At 28.2% G+C, this 22304-nt stretch overlaps 1 protein-coding gene across 2 annotated transcripts in view; it reads left to right on the top strand.

Moving 5' to 3' along the window:
- The window catches only part of LOC142324006 (annexin B9-like), a 48326-nt gene extending 26308 nt beyond the window's left edge, over positions 1 to 22018 (top strand). For both annotated transcript variants that reach the window (XM_075364549.1, XM_075364550.1), the window contains 7 exons: positions 4156 to 4332; positions 11619 to 11823; positions 13813 to 13892; positions 16184 to 16256; positions 17440 to 17613; positions 19965 to 20146; positions 21426 to 22018. In XM_075364549.1, the coding sequence (XP_075220664.1) occupies positions 4156 to 4332; positions 11619 to 11823; positions 13813 to 13892; positions 16184 to 16256; positions 17440 to 17613; positions 19965 to 20146; positions 21426 to 21476 (942 nt within the window). In that variant the 3' untranslated portion in view covers positions 21477 to 22018. The remainder of the gene's footprint in view (positions 1 to 4155; positions 4333 to 11618; positions 11824 to 13812; positions 13893 to 16183; positions 16257 to 17439; positions 17614 to 19964; positions 20147 to 21425) is intronic.
- The last annotated feature ends 286 nt before the right edge of the window (positions 22019 to 22304 follow it).

Genomic DNA, 22304 nt, shown 5'->3' with positions numbered 1-22304 from the left:
TGTATGGGGTTAAGGACAAAGTGGCAAAATATGTGAACTTTCAAGATAGCAAAAAAAGTTTTTTGAAATGTGGTATTAGAGGAAATGTTAAAAATTGATTAACTCACTATTAAACAGTATTAAAGTAAATTAACCATAATTTAGCTTCTGTCTTTCAAAGATTGCCGGTTCAAACTCCAATTAAGCTTGAATTTTTCGCTCCCACAAAAAAAAATAATTTTTCATCCCCAAAAAAAAAAGAAGAAAAGGTACTATAATTAGTTATAAATATTGTCACACTATGAATAAATCAGTTATTAATATTTATAGAATCGTAACAAAATTATAATTACTTTGTTTATTTCAGTCTTAGTTGTACAAAAATAGTTTAATCATTTAAAACCTGTTTTAAATATTGTTTACTTTCTAGTTGTAAAATAAAGTGATTAAAATTAAACCGAGTGCTTAATTAAACTAAACATGCAGAGTCAACTTTATGCTCTTATGTTAGTATTTGAATTATTCATGTTTACACAGTATTGATTAAAATAGTATAATTGACACCTTTTAACTAACTGATGAATATAACAAAAAATCTTATTGTGTTTAAGAAATTTTTTTTTAGTTATTAGTGATTTAACTTGTTTGATATTAATTTCCCTTTCCTTTGTGTTCTGTAATATTTTTTATTTTAATTTCAACATAGTTACTTCACCTAAAGTCATCAGTTGTCTGTTTTAAAATTATAATCTTTGTTTCCTGTATAGTTTTTATCCTCTATATATTTCTCTGTTGCCAAAATAACTAAACTTGATTGTTTTAATATGTGACTCAGCAATCTAGTTAATTTATTTACATGATTCTGCCTCAAACGTTTTTGCCTCTCCTATTTGTCTTGAGACCTCTTCTTTTGTATTTTATCATAATCCTTAAGTGCTGCACTCTATGTAGTATTTTTAGAAAAAACTGTCTAATTTGTAGATCTATATTATTTTACTTCTTTCTTGCATAAAAGCTGTTCTTGCATTTGCCACTCTGGTTTCTGATCCACACCTTACTTCATCTATCATTTGTAATTTTACTGTGTAAACAGCAAAACTCTAAATCCTCCTTTGTTTGTCTTTGCGTATTCTTAATATTTTATTCTCACGTTAGAAAATAGTTTACATAATAATTTTCTAGAAATTGCAATAATTGGATTTTAATGTCATCAACCACCTGGATTGTTAGTATTGAAAGTTATAGTTTGTCATTTCCAATATTTATCCAATATCCTGTATATATATATATATATATATATATATATATATATATATATATATATTTGGAAGTTTTATTCTTTCAGTCATTCTTCATTGGTGTAATTAATGGCACCTATTAGGAAGTTTTTGAAACTAATTAAGTTACAGATTGATTTTTTCCAGAACTTGTCTATGTAGGGCAATAGTACTATCAGTTATAATCTATATTTGCATGTCCTACAATTATCTGTGTTTACTGTAAATGTGCTCAATTGAGTTGACTATAACTAATACACTTTTATATTCAACATACACTGTTCTTTATGTTGAATATAAAAGTGTTTATATTCAACTTTTATATTCACTGTTCATCACACCTAAATAATATGAAGTTTAAAAACACATTAAAATGTATAGAAACAAATTATTTGATGGACAACCCTGTGCAGATCAGAACTATTTGATTTTTAATAAAAAAAAGTGGGTTCCTCATCACTCCAAAGTGTATACTACTTTAAAAGAGATGAAAAAGATGTGAAAGTGAAAGCATCTGTGAAAAATGTAAAAAAAATGTATTTATTATTCTTTTTTAAGTATCTACTGCCATTTACGATAATCTAAAAACTCATTGTGTTGCTGTATCGTGGCCATTATCTTAATTTGAACTTTGCATTTTATGAGTACATTTCCATTACACATGGATATTTTGCTTGTCAACTCTTCCCCCACGGGCGTGCTAGCTACATATTAATAAGAAACAATCATTTTTTTGATTGATTTTACAATCTAGTAGTTTTTTCAGAATTAAACGAGTCAAAAAATAAACTAAATCTTATAAATATCATTGTGTGTGTTGCAGTTAGGCTGCATTGTATTGCTATTAATTCATGGTTAAACAATAATGCAGTATTGTTGAAAAGTTTCTGTAAATGTAATTATTCACTCTTCCCATTATTTGTTAGAAAATTTTTCTCAGTAAAAGTATTCATGTAGGTATTAAACCTTATTACATTCTGTAACATTGGTAACATTTTACCAAATGTTTTATATTACTTGTTCTAACAAATTAATCTTATCTTAATAGTGTGATAAATTTATTTTTTATCAATATCATCTATGTTGTCCTACCTAAATTAACCATTTTTAAATTGTTATACCTTGTTGTTTTGGTGTTCATGTACTCATATACTTTAACAAAGAAAATTATGTGGTTAGAATGAATGGTGAAAATGATGTCAGATCCCAGACCAGTTGATCCAGTAGCACTTTTATAAAATCATGTCCCTAACAGCATTGAGAACTCAGAAACTCCCTTTTTTTAGGTCTGTAGTAGTGTTTTTGTCCTGGTTTTCAGAAATTTGATGTTGATGGAGGTTGTTAATTAATATACAAAATAAATTAGAGAAAACCTTTCTGGTTTTGAAAATTGAGGGGAAATTATAACAAAGAATTTTATAAATTTCACTATTTAATCTGACTGTTATTGAATACTACAATAAGGGCTGCCCTTAACTACTTGTGGAGTTGTATTTGTTTACATAGGCTATCTAGTTTAATTTTCTAGATAAGGATATCTGATTTCAATTATTAAATTTTGGGGTTACTATTACATTAGAAAGAGTTACTGTATGAATATATTCACACATCAAGAGTATTCCTAGGTTTTTGCCTTAGTTCCAAAATTTTTATTTAGTCTCAGGTGATATTAAAGTGATTGGCGGTTGTATCAACATTCAAATATATTGCAGTGTTGCCTACTTTTAAAATGGCAGTTGTAATTTTCTCCGCACCTTCTTAATGAACATGTTAAAAATAGTTTAAATATGCTGATTGCCTTTGACTAAGTCAAGTGTCTTCAATTGAAGTGCATTTGCTACGAGTTCCAGTATAGCAGAATATTCAGCAATGAATCCTGCTGACACAATAAGTGAAGATCTGCATGCATTTGATAAGCATTTTCCTCTTAAGCTAAGGTGTCGTAATGCAGTAACAATATCACTGAAGTGATCCTTAAAAACAGAGATGTTCTTGTATTTCTCTGACCACCTAGTCTCGAAAAATTTAGGAATGCTAGCAGTAAGCTTGCATTATAAAACAGGCTTGTGAAAAAATGTGATGATCTTGATAGTTCCAACGCAGTTTCAAATTTCTGGGGTAATGTTAAGTTGTTCAAGACAAGGTTAAGCTTGTGAGAAGTGCAATGGAAGTAGAAGGTTGTTTTGAACTTTTGTCTCAAGATGCACACCTCCTCCTTTCCCAGACTTGATGAAACATCCATCAAAGCCTAACCCTCACACACTTTCAGGGTCTAGGTTTAAATTTGTCGCAAAATCTTTAGTCCTTACAAGCTGTTTAAAACCTAAAAATTCTTCTATTTAGTTGGCTTTTTCAACAAACACCAATTGACAAACCAAGTGAACATTAAGAACTGGATCTCACCAATGATTGGTATCTTTCAGTAAATCATTTTTAGTTTTAATTTTTTGTTTAAGTATAATTAGTTTTTTAGTGTAAAAACTTTTATGATCCAGTTTTTCTTAACGAAGATTGATGTACAATATAACATATGTAGCAGTTTGAATTTTCTTCTATTATTATTATTATATCAACTTAATTAAATTGACTTGTTTATAAGTTGTTGTGAGTAATTGTCAGTTAGTTTACTGATTATGTTGGTGCTATGTAAGAGCAAATTGGAACTGAGTGTACTGAATATCAATATCATTTTGTAAAAATTTTACATTCAAAAGTTAAATCAGACACTGAAGTTTATTCATATTTTTACTGTAATAATACTCGTAATAATAATAATACATAGATTATAATAAAAATTCAAGCCTGAATGATCTAAGGATTGAAAAACTGCTCTCTGTTGACAAGTTGTGTTCAGTTTTTTATTTGGTGGTTTTTTATTTATTAACTTTTTTTGTTTTAGGGCACTCCTACTCTGAGACCAGCAGAACCATTTAATCCTAGAGAAGATGCTGAAATATTACGTAAAGCAATGAAAGGATTTGGAACAGATGAAAAATCTATTATTAATGTTCTTGCATATCGAACAAATGTTCAGAGGCAGGAAATTGCTGTACAGTTTAAAACTCTTTATGGAAAGGTAATGTTGACATTAATAGGTTTTCACTTAATCTTAGATCTTTTGTGTTAAAGGTTCAATAACCAAACTTTTGTATAAAAATGTATTATCTGATGGTTGAATATTAAATGGTTCCAAGTAAATGATGTAAGATTTCAGTAAGTTATATAACCATTCTTGAAAGTTATATAACCATGCTTATGAATAACAATCCCATGTTAGGCGTATTTGAAGAAATGAACTGTGAATAGATTTTCCTACTTCAGTTATGCCTGCTTTACCAAACTGTTTGTACTGTTTCATATGCTGCCCTTAATTCCACTGTTATTAGCATTATAAGTGACACATTAACTTGTTTACTGAAGTGACTGCCTGCAGAGTGTGAACATAATTGCTATTGAAAAAAGCAATTGTTAGTAGTCCCACTTGACCCTCATACACTATATACATGATAACAATCAGAAAGTCTGGAATAGCAGTGAAAGGCTATAAATTAATCCAATTTTTCTTTCTAGAAACAAACTGGAGAATATTACACTTTTTTCTGAGTTTGTGAATTTAAAGGTTAAATGCAAGGTTGTTCCATTCAGAGCGTTGAAAGGTGGTGGGGATGATAACCTGTAACATCATTAAGATCTAAGTTGTTACCAAATTAATTGTATAACTATTTTTCTAGACCATTCTAATTGTTTCCATTACTTTATAAATCTTGCACTATTTATTTTATTGACATCTACAATTTTCCTTAAACATAATATTAAGCTAACCTGTATAGAAAGTAAATATGAGAACATGTTTATTTTTTACATGGTCTGATATATAATATTCATATAAACGTAAGTTATGTATCCTTTACTCAAATTATATTTTTGAGCCTCCTCTATGAATCATGAGACCTTGCCGTTGGTGAGGGGGCTTGAGTGCTCAGGGATACAGAGTAGCTGGACCGAAGGTGCAACCATATCGGAGAGGTATCTGTTGAGAGCCAGACTAAGGAATGATTCCTGAAAGAGGGCAGCAGCTTCAGTAGTTGTTAGGGGCGTGAGTCAGAATTATTTAAACGGCCATATCAACATCACTCAGTCCTCTGAGTACTGCGCAGCTGAAAGCAATGGAAAACTACAGCTGCTTTTTTTCCAAGAAAATGTGGCTCTCTGCATTTTCATATAGCAATGATGAAGGCGCCTTCCTTGGTAAAATATTCCGGAGGTAAACTAGTCCCCCGTTAGGATCTCCGGGTGGGGACTGCTAAGGAAGGGGTCACCAGAAAATTAAAAAATAACATTCTATGAGTCGGAGCGTGGAATGTTAGAAGTTTAAAAAAGGTTGGTAGGCTAGAAAATTTAAAAAGGGAAATGGATAGGATAAATGTGGATATAGTAGGAATTAGTGAGGTTCGGTGGGAAGAGGAAGGCGACTTTTGGTCAGGTGATTTTAGAATAATTAACTCAGCTTCAAATAATGGGCAGGCAGGAGTAGGTTTCATAATGAACAAGAAGATAGGGAAGAGAGTAGAGTATTTCAAAACGCATAGGGATAGAATCATTGTAATAAGGATAAAATCAAAACCTAAACCGACAACGATTGTTAACGTCTATATGCCTGCAAGCGCCCATGATGATGATGATGATGAGGATGAGGTAGAGTGTGTATACGAAGAGATTGATGAAGCAATTAAACACATAAAAGGATATGAAAATTTAATAATAGTTGGAGATTGGAATGCAAGCATTGGAAAAGGCAAGGAAGGAAATGTAGTGGGTGAATACGAGCTGGGCAAAAGGAATGAAAGAGGGGACCGACTTATAAAGTTTTGCACGAAGTATAATTTAGTAATTGCCAACACCCAATTTAAAAATCATAATAGAAGAATATACACTTGGAAAAAGCCAGGCGATACTGCAAGGTATCAGATAGATTATATCATGGTTAAGCAAAGATTTAGGAATCAACTCGTTGACTGCGAGACATTGATCTCACATTGACATTGATCAAGACATTGATAGCGACCATAATTTGGTGATAATGAAATGTAGATTGGGGTTTAAAAACCTGAAGAAAAGGTGTCAGATGAATCGGTGGAATTTAGAGAAGCTTGAGGAAGAGGAGGTAAAGAAGACTTTTGAGGAGGACAAGAGGTCTGAGTAAAAAAGATAAGGTAGAAAATGTAGAAGTAGAATAGGAGAATGTTAAAAAGGAAATTCTTAAATCAGCAGAAGCGAACTTAGGCGGAATAAAGAGAACTGGTAGAAAACCTTGGGTTTCAGACGATATATTGCAGCTGATGGATGAACGTAGAAAATATAAGAATGCTAGTGATGAAGAAAGTAAAAGGAACTATCGGCAATTAAGAAATGCTATAAACAGGAAGTGCAAACTGGCGAAAGAAGAGTGGATTAAAGAAAAGTGTTCAGAAGTGGAAAGAGAAATGAACATTGGTAAAATAGACGGAGCATACAGGAAAGTTAAGGAAAATTTTGGGGTACATAAATTAAAAACTAATAATGTGTTAAACAAAGATGGTACACCAATATATAATACGAAAGGTAAAGTCGATAGATGGGTGGAATATATTGAAGAGTTATACGGAGGAAATGAATTAGAAAATGGTGTTATAGAGGAAGAAGATGAAGTTGAGGAGGATGAAATGGGAAAAACAATACTGAGATCTGAATTTAAGAGAGCATTAAAAGATTTAAATGGCAGAAAGGCTCCTGGAATAGACGGAATACCTGCAGAATTACTGCGCAGTGCAGGTGAGGAAGCGATTGATAGATTATACAAACTGGTATGTAATATTTATGAAAAAGGGGAATATCCATCAGACTTCAAAAAAAGTGTTATAGTCATGATACCAAAGAAAGCAGGGGCAGATAAATGTGAAGAATACAGAACAATTAGTTTAACTAGTCATGCATCAAAAATCTTAACTAGAATTCTGTACAGAAGAATTGAGAGGAGAGTGGAAAAAGTGTTAGGAGAAGACCAATTTGGTTTCAGGAAAAGTATAGGGACAAAGGAAGCAATTTTAGGCCTCAGATTAATAGTAGAAGGAAGATTGAAGAAAAACAAACCAACATACTTGGCGTTTATAGACCTAGAAAAGGCATTCGATAACGTAGACTGGAATAAAATGTTCAGCATTCTAAAAAAATTAGGGTTCAAATACAGAGATAGAAGAACAATTGCTAACATGTACAGGAACCAAACAGCAACAGTAACAATTGAAGAACATAAGAAAGGGAGTCCGACAAGGATGTTCCCTATCTCCGTTACTTTTTAATCTTGACATGGAACTAGCAGTTAATGATGTTAAAGAACAATTTAGATTCGGAGTAACAGTACAAGGTGAAAAGATAAAGATGCTACGATTTGCTGATGATATAGTAATTCTAGCCGAGAATAAAAAGGATTTAGAAGAAACAATGAATGGCATAGATGAAGTCCTACGCAAGAACTATCGCATGAAAATAAACAAGAACAAAACAAAAGTAATGAAATGTAGTAGAAATAACAAAGATGGACCACTGAATGTGAAAATAGGAGGAGAAAAGATTATGGAGGTAGAAGAATTTTGTTATTTAGGAAGTAGAATTGTAGTATTGGTAAATGGTCATAGTTTGTCTCCTTCCATCTCATTTAAGTTACTGTCAGTTTCTGCTCAGACTATGTAGATAAATCAAACCTTGTTTTATATGTGTGTTTAAATCTGCAGGACTTCTGGCTCTCTGGCTCTTCATCCGTATTATTGTCTAGTTTGTCTTTTTCTATATTTAAAATCGATGTTTTGAACATACAAGCAGTTAGGTACTTTTGCTTTAATTATTGTCTTCAGAAATTTGATCCTAGTGGTAGTGACAAATGCAATGCTAGAAAAAGGAGCAAGCTCTAATCTCCAATTAAACTCTGGGTTGAAGATGCATTTATTGACTATTAGTATCTCATATTCATGAAAAGTGCTTTCTACAATGTTTTGGTTCAAGTCTCTTGTTAAAACTTATCTGAATTCTTTTTTTATCCTCATTCGTAAAATTAATATACAGTTTTTTAAGTAAATTAATGGAAATTAACAGGCTGTTTTTGAAAGCAAAAAACATTTTTCTTATCTATTTTAATTTCCTGCTTAATTTTTTCATCACAGTTTAAATTTTTTAACTGTTTAGTCAAGGGAATTTTAAATCCATATGTGCAATTTTTGTTTAAACATAAAAAGAACAATAAAACATAAATTTATTAGTGGGTTCAAAAAGTCTTATTTTAATGCTTTCTGGGAACTGCATTTTCAAACTGGTAGTATGATGTGAAAACGGTTTGTATGCTACTGCAATCACTATTCTGTTGTAAACTCCCTATAAATTTAAAAGTACTCTTTCTGATTTTTGAGATAACTTCAGTTTTTTTATAGTTTGTTTATCCGTGAAAATATTTTGTGGTAAAAATAGGCCTTATAAGTGATTTTCTTGAAGTTTAATCATTTGCACTACGTCAGCAGACACCCAGATTTTTTTAAGATTGCCGGAAACATTGAAACATTTTTATTATTGAAATTGTTAAGAATCTCCTCAGGCTCTGCGGATAACCAACCATAACACTGGCAGTTGCAACAACATAGAATCTGAATTCAGTTAATTTAGAAATATTTTTATGAAGAATACTTGTCAATTTGTGATCAAAATCAAGAATCTAGCCTACTTCCAATTTGATTACACTTTAATCTTTCGTTGATTACAGGATTTACTATCCACTATGATTTCATTGAAAGAAAGTATGGTTTATTTTTCTCTAAAGTGTCTGTCACTCTTCTATCTTTTATTTGTTGACAAGATGTATTCTTGGAAACCAAGTGAGCAGATAAAATTAATTATCAACTGACACAGCATCGAAATGCCCAGAAGATGGAAGTTTACTCTATGAAAGTTGTACATTCTGCAAGATTGTGAATATAAAGCTAATTCTGCATAATGTTTTCATATTCCCCAACTAGGTTTCATTGTATTTTTTTAATAACATCTTTATTTGATCAGGAGGAAATACGTCCAAGAATATCTCTTTAATTTAATTTCTATAGCTTTTATCTTTAAAGTAACTGAATTTTTTTGTTACCTTATCCTATTTTTTGATCAATGTCTTTTCTAAAAAAATCACTTTAAGGTAATTTTTTTGACCTTTCATTTCCGACAGCAGTGAATTTGTAAGCTCGAGATAGCCTCTTATTTTATTGATTTTCTTTCGAATTTCTCATATAATTCTAACTCTGGGTATCTTTGTAAATTTTTGGTAAAAAATGTTTGGAGCAGATGCTATAATTGTCAGGATTGAATAGATCAGTTCGTCTATAATAGTTAGCTTATTTTTTTTAATCAACTTTGTTGGAAAACTTGTGAAAGGGAATAAATGTTTCCAGATTTTTTATAAGTTATTATTTAACTAAATTATGATAAATTACATGTAGTAGATCTTAACATAAAATCTAAAAAAAACTAAAAGTAAATTGCCAAACTAACTACAATGATTTAAAGAAAAGTTTACTCTCTTTGTTACCTCATTATAACTCATTTTAATAACAAACGTGCAGATGTTTTTTTTTATTTCAAATTTATTGTATCTCCTTGTTATAGGCTGTATGCAAATTATATTTTGTAATGGAATTTTTTTCTCAGGTTATCGTTTTATGACTTTATTCCACTATGTCTTTACTATCTAAGAGAGTTTCTTAAAGTCACCACATAAACTGGGGGTTTTTTTTTATACCATCTCATGTCATAAGTATATCAGTTTGTGAAATTTGATTGATGTAGTAGTGCACTGTGTTTCTAGAAAGGCATCAAATATGTATGATTGTGTTTATTAATAAATAATTACTAATTGCTGTCCAGTCTATAAATGCTATTTTAATCCTTTCCTAATAAAATAATCTGTAAGATTGATTTTTATTTCATTTGTTAACAAGAAATTTACTCTGACCTGAATAAACTTTTCTTATCTATTTTTTTTTTTTTTTTCATTTATATATTTCTTATTTAATACTTAATAAATGCAGGATTTTAACCACTCATTTTTTGGTTTAATATAGCTATACTTCAAGAAAATTTCTTTTAATTTATAAGTATTACTGACATATTTATTAATCCTCAAAGTTTAGAAGATATACACTCACAAATGCATAGTAATTTTACGTGATGTGTCAGAAGTAATGTTAGTATTGCAATAATTCAGCATAGAGGACAAGTGTATCACAACAAGGCATTCCAGACAGCAAGAAGCCAGTCACTAGTCCATCCCCACCCATTGTGTCATCTGATCTTTCTAAACTTTCATAATTAATACATGCTGATATTGAAATTGATAAAGCAGTAAAATATATATATATATATATATATTTATATACATACATACAACTTCTTTCTTATACAAAACATTTTTTTTTACTGTACCAATGAAACTAGCTTATGTATATTTTAACTTTGCAGTGCAAATTTCTTCATCAGGTTTCACTTAAAATGATACATTTTCTAGTGTGGATCCAGGACTTTTAAGGCTTGTCAGACCAACCTGACTTCCACCCATAATCAGATTAAAGAACTCCTGATCTTAATGTTATTAAGACCTGTATGATGATTTTTTACCCCTGTATATTTGTAAAATCTTCAGGAAGTTTTTAAGCATAACCGTCTATTATTGGGTGAGCTATAAGGGTAAAATCAAGAGCAAACTTTCTTTTTTACACTTCACATTTCAGTTAAAATTCCTGGCAAAATTTCTAGGTGTAAAAGATAGCTCTTCAGTTGTTAGAATACCAGTTTCAAAATTAGGTTAATTAAGTTAACTTTTCTTGGGATATCAGAAAAATTTTAGTTTTTTGAATTTTTATAAGGTGACAATTTTTTGCAGTGGGTGCTATACATAAAGTGTATGTAATTAAAATTCTTTGTGTATTTTGCTGAAGTTGCATTTTATTTTTATGGTTTTTTATGTTTCTTACAAAACTAAATCAAAAATTAATTATTTTAATTTGTGTTTATTATCTTGTTAACCCAATTCTTTGATATCTTTATGTAAGCATGTAATTAAACAACCATAAAAAAATAAAATACGAAAAAAAAAATTAAAACGTTTTTTTCATTTTATCTATACATTCACAGAATTTATAATAATTTTTATTTCAAAATTAAAATTTGTTAAAACTTGTTAAATTTTTTTTTTAGTGAAGAGAATTTATCTTTCTTTTGATAAATTTCATGTAGGAAAAATAGTAATATTAAATTCAGATTTTGATTCTATTAATCATTTTGTGTGTTATTTTTTAGGATTTGATAAAGAATTTAAAAAGTGAATTGAGTGGAAACTTTGAAGATTTGATTGTTGCTATGATGATGCCTATACCATATTTCTTGGCCAAAGAAGTCCATGATGCTATAAGTGGTGTTGGTACTGATGAAGAAACCTTAATAGAAATATTATGTACTTCAACTAATAATGATATTCACATACTTTGTAATGAGTATGAAAGAAGTAAGTCAAAACTTTTTTTATTTTCATACAATTGGCATATAGAAATTGATTATTTTGAATCATTCATTGGAAAAGCATACTTTGGGTTGATATGACTATAAGGCTTGTTACACACTAGGCAGTCAGTTGCTGATGACCAAGTTGGCAGGAGACCAGACCAGCAACTAAGAATTTGTCAGGACTGCATAAACCAGTCAGCAGAGTAGACATCGAGGAAGTAGCTGTAGATATTAACAAATGTTTTAAAACAAAAAAAAAATTCTAGGAGCATTCTTTATTGGAAAAACGTCAAAAAAAAGAATGTTTACAGTATTTTATACAAGTAAGACAAAAGATAATTTTTTATTTCTGTAAGAATGTCTATAAAATCCTTTTATGATCTGTTAATTATATCAAGATCATCAATAAGTGGCAGGGATGTGAATTTTAGATCTTGCATTTCTGCTGAAGAAAAATAAGCAATGCAACCAGCTGACTGCTCTATACATCACTTATATATCTTAGTTGTCGGAAACTTGTTGGTTGCTGTGATCCATGTGTGCATACACTCATATTAACCTTTGAATTCAATGATGGCTGACAAATTTAATCATGTTTGAAAATCAGATCCCCAAGGTAGGACGCCAAATTTAATAGAGAGTACTCCAGTGTGTCAAAGTTAGCTATTTGTGTTTTATTTCCTTTTACAATGACATTTATAGAAGGAGGTTTTTTAATATTATGCTGTAACTGATTCTAAGTACAGGAACATAGTTGTTGCTAAACCATTTATGAGAATTCAACTTTCTAATGTTGTAAGTCTATATCAAAAATATGTATAAATCAAAATTCCAAGATTATTGAAGATGTTAACAAAATTGTAATATATATGTATTGCTAGTTTATTTTTTGATTTGTTTTTTTTTTAGCAATTACAATTTGAGGATAAATGTTAAGTTAACACTTTGACTTACTCATTATTTTATTTATTATTGCAACTACCTCTCCTACAAAATAAGCAAGATATTCCATTAAAATTCTAGGAATTGTTTAATGTTCTGTCATAGAAAAAGTTTGTGAAACGGTGTTCTTCACTATAAAATGATGTGTTATTATCTCGTTACACTTTCACCAAAATGTTGACCCTACGTTAAAACTTTGATTAGCATTTTAAAATATTTAAATAATTGATATTTTGAATACATTAAGTTTATTTGTGTGGTGTTTTTTTTAAATTAACTTTTAAACAATTACATTATTATATAGTTTGCTAGGAAAAAATTATCCTGTAATAAAAAATATGACATATTACAAAAAGATTAATAAATAACTATTTCTTGGATTTTCGTAGAAAGTGATCAAAGACATATGCATATACATACATATTAGAATTTGTAAAAAGTAAAAACCATCCTAAAACAAATGCAAAAGCTACTGTGATTGAATTACAGGATTTAATTAATTCATTTACAGTTAATTAAATTATATCTCTGTTTTCTAAAATTTCAATAGAAAATTTCTGATAAATATCACAAATTTTTTATTTCATTAATAATGTGAAGATGTTGAGAGAGTTTTGGCTTTCCAAAAATCCCTATTTAATCAAAATAGAAAGAAATCATAAAAGTGAGATTTATCAGGCATCCAAAAGTTTTTCAGAAATTTACTTTTACCTACTTTCCCAAAAATCTGTTCAGGAAAAATAACTGCCATTAAAAGTAACATGTTTTCAATTCCTTTTTCACCTGATTCCTATACGGTTGTACAAAATGTTATGAGATCCTATTTCATCTTTATCCAAAGGTAACCTATGTGTTTATATTTACTAATATGCAAACATAGGAAAGAAGCTAATCTATTCCTAAAAATAACAAATCCACTTCCATCAAACCAGACCTTAGAACTATTTTTTACACAACATAATATTTTAGCTTTTAAGAAAAGTCTTATTTTCATTTTGTTACCATATGTAATAAATTTTTATGTGCATTTTTTATGTTTTTCTTTTAGCATTTGGTTGTTCAATGGAAGAAGCTCTGGCTAGTGATACCTCAGGATGTTTTAGAAGACTTCTTGTCTCCATTTGTCAGGTATTGTTTGAATTTCATAAATTTTCTTATTGTTATTTATAAAATAACTGAAATAATTTTTTAAAAAAGTTAGTATATTTTATGTTTATAAATATAATTTTACTCGAAAGTGCAGAGCCCATTCGCATTATTAAAAAAAATTACAGGTAGACTTGTTGTCTTATAGATTTCAACACTAATACTCATTGATTAATTGTCTGGCCTGGTAATCTATATTTGTGATGCTTGATTTTTGATTTCCTTATTATTCATAGAAAAGTTTATATATATTGTCTTGGGTCTGGGAAAGAATATGATGTTGAACTATTAAGACTGAACCTTAGTTTCTAGATCGTGTCCATACACACCATTTATCTCCAGTTATGTTAATTTATAGAATTGATTGCATTAAATGAATTTTTTATGCACTCAAGTTGGTCATGAGCAGCTGAAATAATCTTTTTGGTCAATGATGATAAATTTAGGTAAAGTTACATTGAGATTCATCTCTTATCCTGCCTCTTCATGAGAATGTCTTCAAATAGTTTTCTGGAATAGTGATTTGGTAATTTTTCATTACAATTGGATACACATTAACATCTATTTTTTGCTTTTGCTGTTTTGAGATTTTGAGACTGTTCATTTCCACAAAAACTGTCATAACATTTTTTGAAACATTAAGAAGTTGCTCTGAACTTGAACATCTTTTGTAGAAGCTGTGTAGATGTCTGTTATTTAAAAATGAATGTTCATAATTGTTAAGTTTTTGCAAAATGTAATGTGAATTTGATTACTCATTTTTTTTTTCTGATAATGATAAGGACAAGTATAGAAATCTGAGAATTAAACCCCCCCAAAAAAATAAAATAGACAAGCAACACAGAAAACTTGTGGCTCATATTAAGAAGAAATTAAATTTGTATGAATTTTGTTTTATATGCTGTTATAATTTACATAACATACATCTGCATGCATATGCACAGTAATTTACAGAGTTATTTGTTGACTCTGCCTCTAGCTGTTTTGTTTGTGATTTTTACCACTGGTTCTGTTACTTTTTTTTACTATAAGTATTTATATATATATATATATATATATGTATTCAACTGTTGAAACAAGCGAGATAAATTTGTTTACAGACTGCATTTTTCTTCCAAGATTGTTTGAATAGAACTAAGTAACCTGAATATTCTTAGAGAAATAGAAATTGGCTAATAATTAAACTAAGAATTTTATTTTTTGTGTTTATTTCAGTGATATACTTTTAATTTTACTTATTCTGACAATTCAAAATGAATTGTCTTTAATTCAAAATGAAAAGTAAAGTAAACGAAAAAAAACTGAATGATATCTCATTTTTACAGGAACTAATATAGCTCTGACATATTTTGATTCTGTTTGCTCCTCAATATGTTGTTACATAAAAAAATTATGCTCTTAAAATATAAACACTCTTCTCTTGTTTAGAAGTGTAGCATTTGATTCATAATGAAATTTTATTGACTATTTCCAAATGTTTCTCAAAGAAATGTAATACCACTTTCTATTGAATGTAGAAATTGAATAGTGTTACTACATTAAAAAAATTACATCTTCTAGTGAAATTAAATGGTTAAAATCTATATTTCCTTTAGTTTATTAACAACATTTACAACTCTTTCTTTTCTATGAATAGTATAAAATAATGATTTTTTTTTGTTATATTATTGATATCTTTAGAACACGTTGCTTCTAATGTGTTTCAATGTTCTAAGTTTTACTCAGAATTTTATAACTATCCCGTAACAAAACATAAGTTTATTGATCTATAATATTCAAAATTATACATGAATAATATATCATGTTTTCAGTTCAAATCATACTTTAACTACTCATTATACAGTAATTTCCATAAATTAATTTCAAAACCTTTCTCATTGATATGTTATATAACGCTAAAAGAATTCTTCACAATGGACAATCAGTTTTAATTGGTTAAATATATATATATTTTGGTTGACATCAAAGTAATCTCACTATGATTGTTTGTGTATATAAATATATAAAAGTCAATTTTTGTTACAAGTAATAGAACTAATAGAGAGAAGTAAAATGTGACAGAAAAAAGTAATATTACGTAAATATCAAATTATACATAAAATAAATTTATTTGAACATGGTTGTATAAGATTTTTTTTTAAGTTGTGAAAAATTTTAAAGTATTTTCTGTTGATGTAATTTAATGATTAGGATTATTTAAATATACATCAAATAAATCTGTGCAACAGAAAATATTGACAGGTTTATTTGTGGTTTGTGTTGTTTTATTGTAGGGTAACAGAAGTGAAAACTATTATGTTGATCAAGCAGCTGCCCAAAGTGATGCACAGGCTCTTCTTCGTGCAGGTTTGATTTTTATATTTTATCGTTAATATGTATTTTTAATTGATACCTCAAAGAATTTTAAGCATGATCAAAGTAAAATAAAAAAAAAAATCATCTTATGTAGTGCGCCAATACACATAAAAATAATGTCAGTTTTTGAAACATATTATTTTAATACTGCACCGTTTGAACAGAAATTTTGCTTTATTTTCAAGATATAAATTTTATGGTATTGAAATTTATGTGATTATCTTTAGTTTATTGAAACAATAACAGATGTGAATTGTAATATATTCAACTGTGGTAGATATTATAAAATTAATAAAGAGAATGCAAAGTTTGAATTACTTAGATTTAAAAAAAATTTAAGTTAAACATTAACCTTTTCAGGAGCACTCCTGCATATGTTGTTAATTTGTGCTGATTGACTTGCAGGGATCATCTTGCATATATTTGTTTTTTTTAGCTAGTGTTCAAGCAGGACTAGTATTATTTATTTTCAGCTTAGCCTAATATTTATGCAGTAAAAGGGGTGTTTCATAAATATGGAAAAATAAAAAGATAATTTTTTGAGAAAAAATCTTTTATTTTTATTATCTCGTCTAATATATACTTAGTTCAGTTCTTAAGTTTTTTGATCCCATCGTTATGTATGATTTACCAAAGTCTTTAAAATAGACAGTGTTTTGGGCCTACCTTCATCATGCCTAAATCTCTTTCCAGCAAGCCTCGTTTTCATATTTGGAAACATATAATGGACAGAAGTCTGGCAAGTAGGGAAGTTGCAGAAGAATTTTGTAATGTTCAAAAAATTATACTGTCTTGAAAAAAGATTTTTTTTTGTCAAATATGGTCGTTTTTCTCCATTCTCTCATTTAGATGATCCAGGAAAGATGCATAATTAATTTATTTATTAGGTTTTATTTCAATTATATTTAGTATTATTACTGAAAAAGAAAATAATAACATCTGACATAATTGTGTACTTAAAATTCTATGGGAAGGGAAAATGAGTTATGTTAAGAAATTTGTAAATCCTGGCTTTAAAATAAGTTAAATTTGTTTACTCTATGAAGGTTCTATTAAGGATTACAGTGAATGTATGTGTTTTATTGGAAATGATGCAGACTATTTAATAAAATATTCTAGCGTAGAAGTTATTTGATTTGTTTCTATATATCTATGAAAGTGTAACTTTTTACAGGTGAATTACAACTTGGCACCGATGAATCTACATTCAATGCTATTTTATGCTCTAGAAGTTATCCACAATTGAGGCAGATATTTGAAGAATATCAGCGTGTGACAGGACATGATTTTACAACAGCTATTGAAAATGAATTTTCTGGTGACATTCAAGCAGGGTTACTTGCTATCGGTTAGTAATGTACCTATCAATCTGATATTTAGACCAAAAATGATTTATGTTTATTAATAAATGGGCCATTAAATTGTATTTACTCTTTGCTAATGGAAATATGAATAGAAATTGTTCCCCAGCAATATCAAATTATCATGTTCTTTGACATATCGTGTTTTATCATTAATGACACGTGTTGGTATTGTCATTATTTAAAGTTGATAATTAAATTAAATAAAATTGTAAGTTTTTTTTTAGTTTCATTTTATTGTAAAAAGAAAATTAAAGAATTTTTTATTTTTAAATTTCTTGTAAAAATGCCAGTTTTAAGAAATGCAAATTTAAAAATAAGTGTTTGTAAATTACCCTTAACAATTAATTATCCAGTCTGTGTAATTAATATATTTTAAATTAAAAAAATAATAGAAAATTTATTAGTAGAAAATTTCTTCCCTTTCAACTAAAAAATAACTTCTCATAGGCATTTGTAAGAAAACTTACTGTATACTGTATACTGTATACTGTTACTGTATACTTAACAAAAATCATGAGTGCACCGTGAGTTAAGAGTTAACCCATAAAAGATTTATGTGAAACTGTTGTTGGAAATTTCATTATGTTCTATATAAAAAAATTCCTTTCGGTACACCGGACGGCAGAGGTAGAGTTCACTGGTGCTAAGTAGGGGATAAAAAATATTTCCACCTTAGAGTTAAGAAAAACTTCAAATTTACTCAATACGACAGTGGTTGCATGTGAAAAACGTTTCACATGTTTAGCATACGACAACCTCCATCTTACAATTCCAGCAACATTTTGTTTATCCCTTACTGTAAGGGTTGGTCATTTAAAAAATTGTTTCAGACTAAAGTTTTAGATAATGTTTAGAGGACTAATGACCATCTTAAACAGATTCGATACTGTGCCTATTAAGGGAAGTATGATTTTTTTTGTCTTTGAAACCCCATTTTTTCCATCCCCTGGGCCAATGGTTGGTGATATCAAAAAATTTACTTAGATAAGTTTTAGACCCTTATCCAAAGAATAGTAGGAACTTGAAACAAATTTTATATTTTACTTAATAAAAAAAGTTATAGCGATATTTCATTTTATGGCAGTTAACTTATCCACAAGAAAGTGAAATTTGTATATTTATAAACTTTTGAACTGACGATGGTTTTGTGGTCTGGGAGATGTGAAATGTGAAGATATATCAAAATTTTACAGAAGTCAAATCATGGTACTTATTACAATAGGTAGCTTTTTTATGAAATCTACCTAAAAAGAATATGAATTTCAGTTTTAATACAGCATTTTTAATTATTTTTTTTTTATTTATGTCAAAACTGTTCCATAACTTCAGGATTTGTTTAAATGTTATTGTATTGTAATACATTAGGATGTTTAACTATTTTTGATAATTAACAATAATTATTAAACAAAATTAAAATAAAAAAAAACCTCAAAGAAATTGTTAGTCTCAGAGATGCAGTCTGTTATCCATTTTATTTATCATCTCAACCCAACAGTCATATATCTATCTACCTTGTCTGTACCTCTACATATGTGATATATAAGTGTATTCCTTGAAGTTATCTAAATTAACTTTTTTTCATTTGTTAGTGTGTTAGGTAGGTTTAGTGATTATATTTATTACTTGGAAAGGAGTTTTTTCTCTTAGCAGTGTATACTGGTTTAAAAATAAATATATTTTTATTTTAATGAACTGATAAAAATGAAAATAATCTAAAATATTTAAAGATTAAGAGACTTTTTTAACAAAATTATTTACCGTAGGTTTTAGAGTTTGTTGAAATGTTTTGTTGCTATATTCTCAAATCATTTTATTAACCCTTGTGTGAAACATAATGAATTAAAATATATTTCTTATATGATTGAAATTGAATTTAAAAAACAATTCCAGTAGATGATTGGGTTATTAAAACAATTCATACTATGGCTGAGAATATTTAATCACTATTCCATGATACTATTGCTCATTTGCGGCAATAAAAATGCATAACCATTCTTAAATAGTTTTTTTATTATATTAAAATTCAATAATATTGAATATACCATGGGTAGTCAGAAAAATTACCATTTTTAATAATCTCAAGGAATGGCCAGCCAGTAACAAAGTAGAAAATTTGTTTACATTAATTACAAAGATCGGCAGTGGCGTATGATTTACATAATTTTAAAGTGCATTAAACCATTTAAACAGATTTGCAATTTCCCTCACATCATTTGTCAATTTCATTCTGGAAATTAATAAGTGTACATTCTATAATTTTATAAATGTATTGGACATTTTACTTTGAATGTCTGTTTACCATTTCTGTTAAATCTAAATATATTTTATGTTCCAGTTAACTCTGTTCGAGATAGACCTGGTTATTTTGCAGAGAGATTATATAACTGTATGAAAGGTTTTGGTACAAAGGATCGTACTTTACAAAGAATTGTTGCTGTACGATGTGAAATTGACATGGTTGAAATAAAAAATAGTTTTCTTGCTAAATATGGAAAATCTCTTCAAGAATTTATAGCTGTAAGTTGTTTTCGTATTTGTATTTTTTCTACTAAATTACATTACAGTAAGAATTAGAATGTTGTTCCTCATCTAACTTCTATATATTTACTTAGTTATTGTGTGGAAATGCTTTCTGTATTAATAATTTTTTTTTTAAATTGGTGTAATGAAATTCCCTTTACAGATTGCAAATTCCATTGAATTACTTTTGTTTAAATTGATATCCTGTTTGTTTATAACCAAAATCCATATAAGAAGTATACGTCAAATGTACTTATTACTCATTCTTTTCCTTTACTATTTAGATATTCAGATCACCTTGATGTGTTCTGCTCTGTCCCTTCTTTATTTTCTCACACCTTGTTTAGAACCTGTATTTTTTCCTGATGTGCTTCATAACAATCTAATATCATTTAGCAGTATTTTATATACATATATGTCTAATCAGTTTTTTACAGATGGCTCCTCTCTTTATAACAGTATAGGTATAAAATAATTCTTGTATACAGCTTCTTTATTCGGTATTTCAGTGTTCAATATCTAATTCTTCATATCCTTATATAATTGTTCAGTTATATTTTTCCTACTAGTTACGTACCTTTTTCCTACTAGTATATATAATACCTGTTTTTCCATCTGATATTTCATTACGTAAATATCCATAATTAAATGAGTTTTTTATACTCTTTTCAGATTAATTTTTTAAAATATATGTGTGTGTAGCAGTTGTAATCATCTGACAATGCATGAATAATGTTAGTAAAAATAGGCAAATATGGAATAAGATCCACAGTTTATTTGAGCTTGACAAAGTATAAAGTTTAATATAAAGTATAAGTTTAACATACAGTATAAATTTAACAGTTTAACACTCATTTACACACATTTGTGCGGAGCTGCTGTCGCTAGTCGACTTAGTATATGAGTCGCTGACACAATGAGAGGGAGAGACTCCCCACCACTTAATACATGTTACTAATAACTAACCTATATTATTTACATTCCATTAAATTACATTTTATTTTCTTAATTACATAACATTCAAAACGTTAACAAATAAGGTATTTGAAAGCGTGATGTTGCCTTGAAAATGTAACACCTCTACAGGAGTGAGTGTGTTTTAAGAGTTATGTTGTAGCCAGTTGTCTGAATTAAAAATAACAACTCAGAATAAGTGTTATAACTGAATAGCTTTTTGTATGCATATTACATATTTATTTTTATCTTATCTTGTAATATTATATAATAATATAAAAGTTTTTAATTATTTAATACAATTATAATTTATTTTTTTCAGGATGATTGTTCTGGTGATTACAAGAAAACATTGCTTGCTCTTGTCAATTAAAAATTATTGTTAAAAAAATGATCAAATTTGGAAAATTGAAACAAATTTTTATTATCTTTTAATCTGAGTGATAAATGTTTTATTTGTGTTCCTGTTTTATTCAAAAAACAAAAATTTAAGATAAATTAATGATTTTTTTATGCATGTGTATTTGTCAATTAATTATTAAAATGCAAAAGTAAAGGTTTTTATCATATAGTACTTATGTTCACTTAAAATTATTTGTGGTGCTATTTTTATTCATAATTAGTTATGGGCTGTAATTCTATTTTATATTGTTGTTTTATTATAAATATTGTATTTTAAAAATTGTTGATTAAAGTATTATTATGGTATTTTATTAACTAGTTGGAGTTTATATTCTCTTAGTTAAATGATTAGTATTTAATGTATTGCTGTTGATCTGTACTATTTTATACTTATAAACAATTCTTGAAGAAATTTTCTACTTAAAAAAGTATAAGATAAGTAGATAAAAAATAAAATATGTAAAATTTTTCTCATTTTATTTTTATTTTAATAAATATTTTTGTTAAATTTTATTTTTTGTTTTATTTCTAAGTTTAAATTGTACCCCTTAAACTGATAAATTAAATAGGTTAACGGACAAACATAAATAGGTTTTGAAGTGACATTTTTGTAATAAAGTATGTCTTTTGCATTACACGTCAGATTATTTAAATTGGATACAAATTGGAGTAAACAACTGTAAAATTTTATATTGCTACAACATTATTTTCTTTCAACAGTTTTATTTAAAAATATTTTTCCATGAAACTGAAACCTTAAAAAATAATATGAAAAATTGTTTTACTTGTGTTAAAAACA

This window comes from Lycorma delicatula, chromosome 4 (assembly GCF_047948215.1).
Source record: "Lycorma delicatula isolate Av1 chromosome 4, ASM4794821v1, whole genome shotgun sequence".
Taxonomy (NCBI): domain Eukaryota; kingdom Metazoa; phylum Arthropoda; class Insecta; order Hemiptera; family Fulgoridae; genus Lycorma; species Lycorma delicatula.
This window is presented reverse-complemented; position numbering and strand designations above follow the sequence as displayed.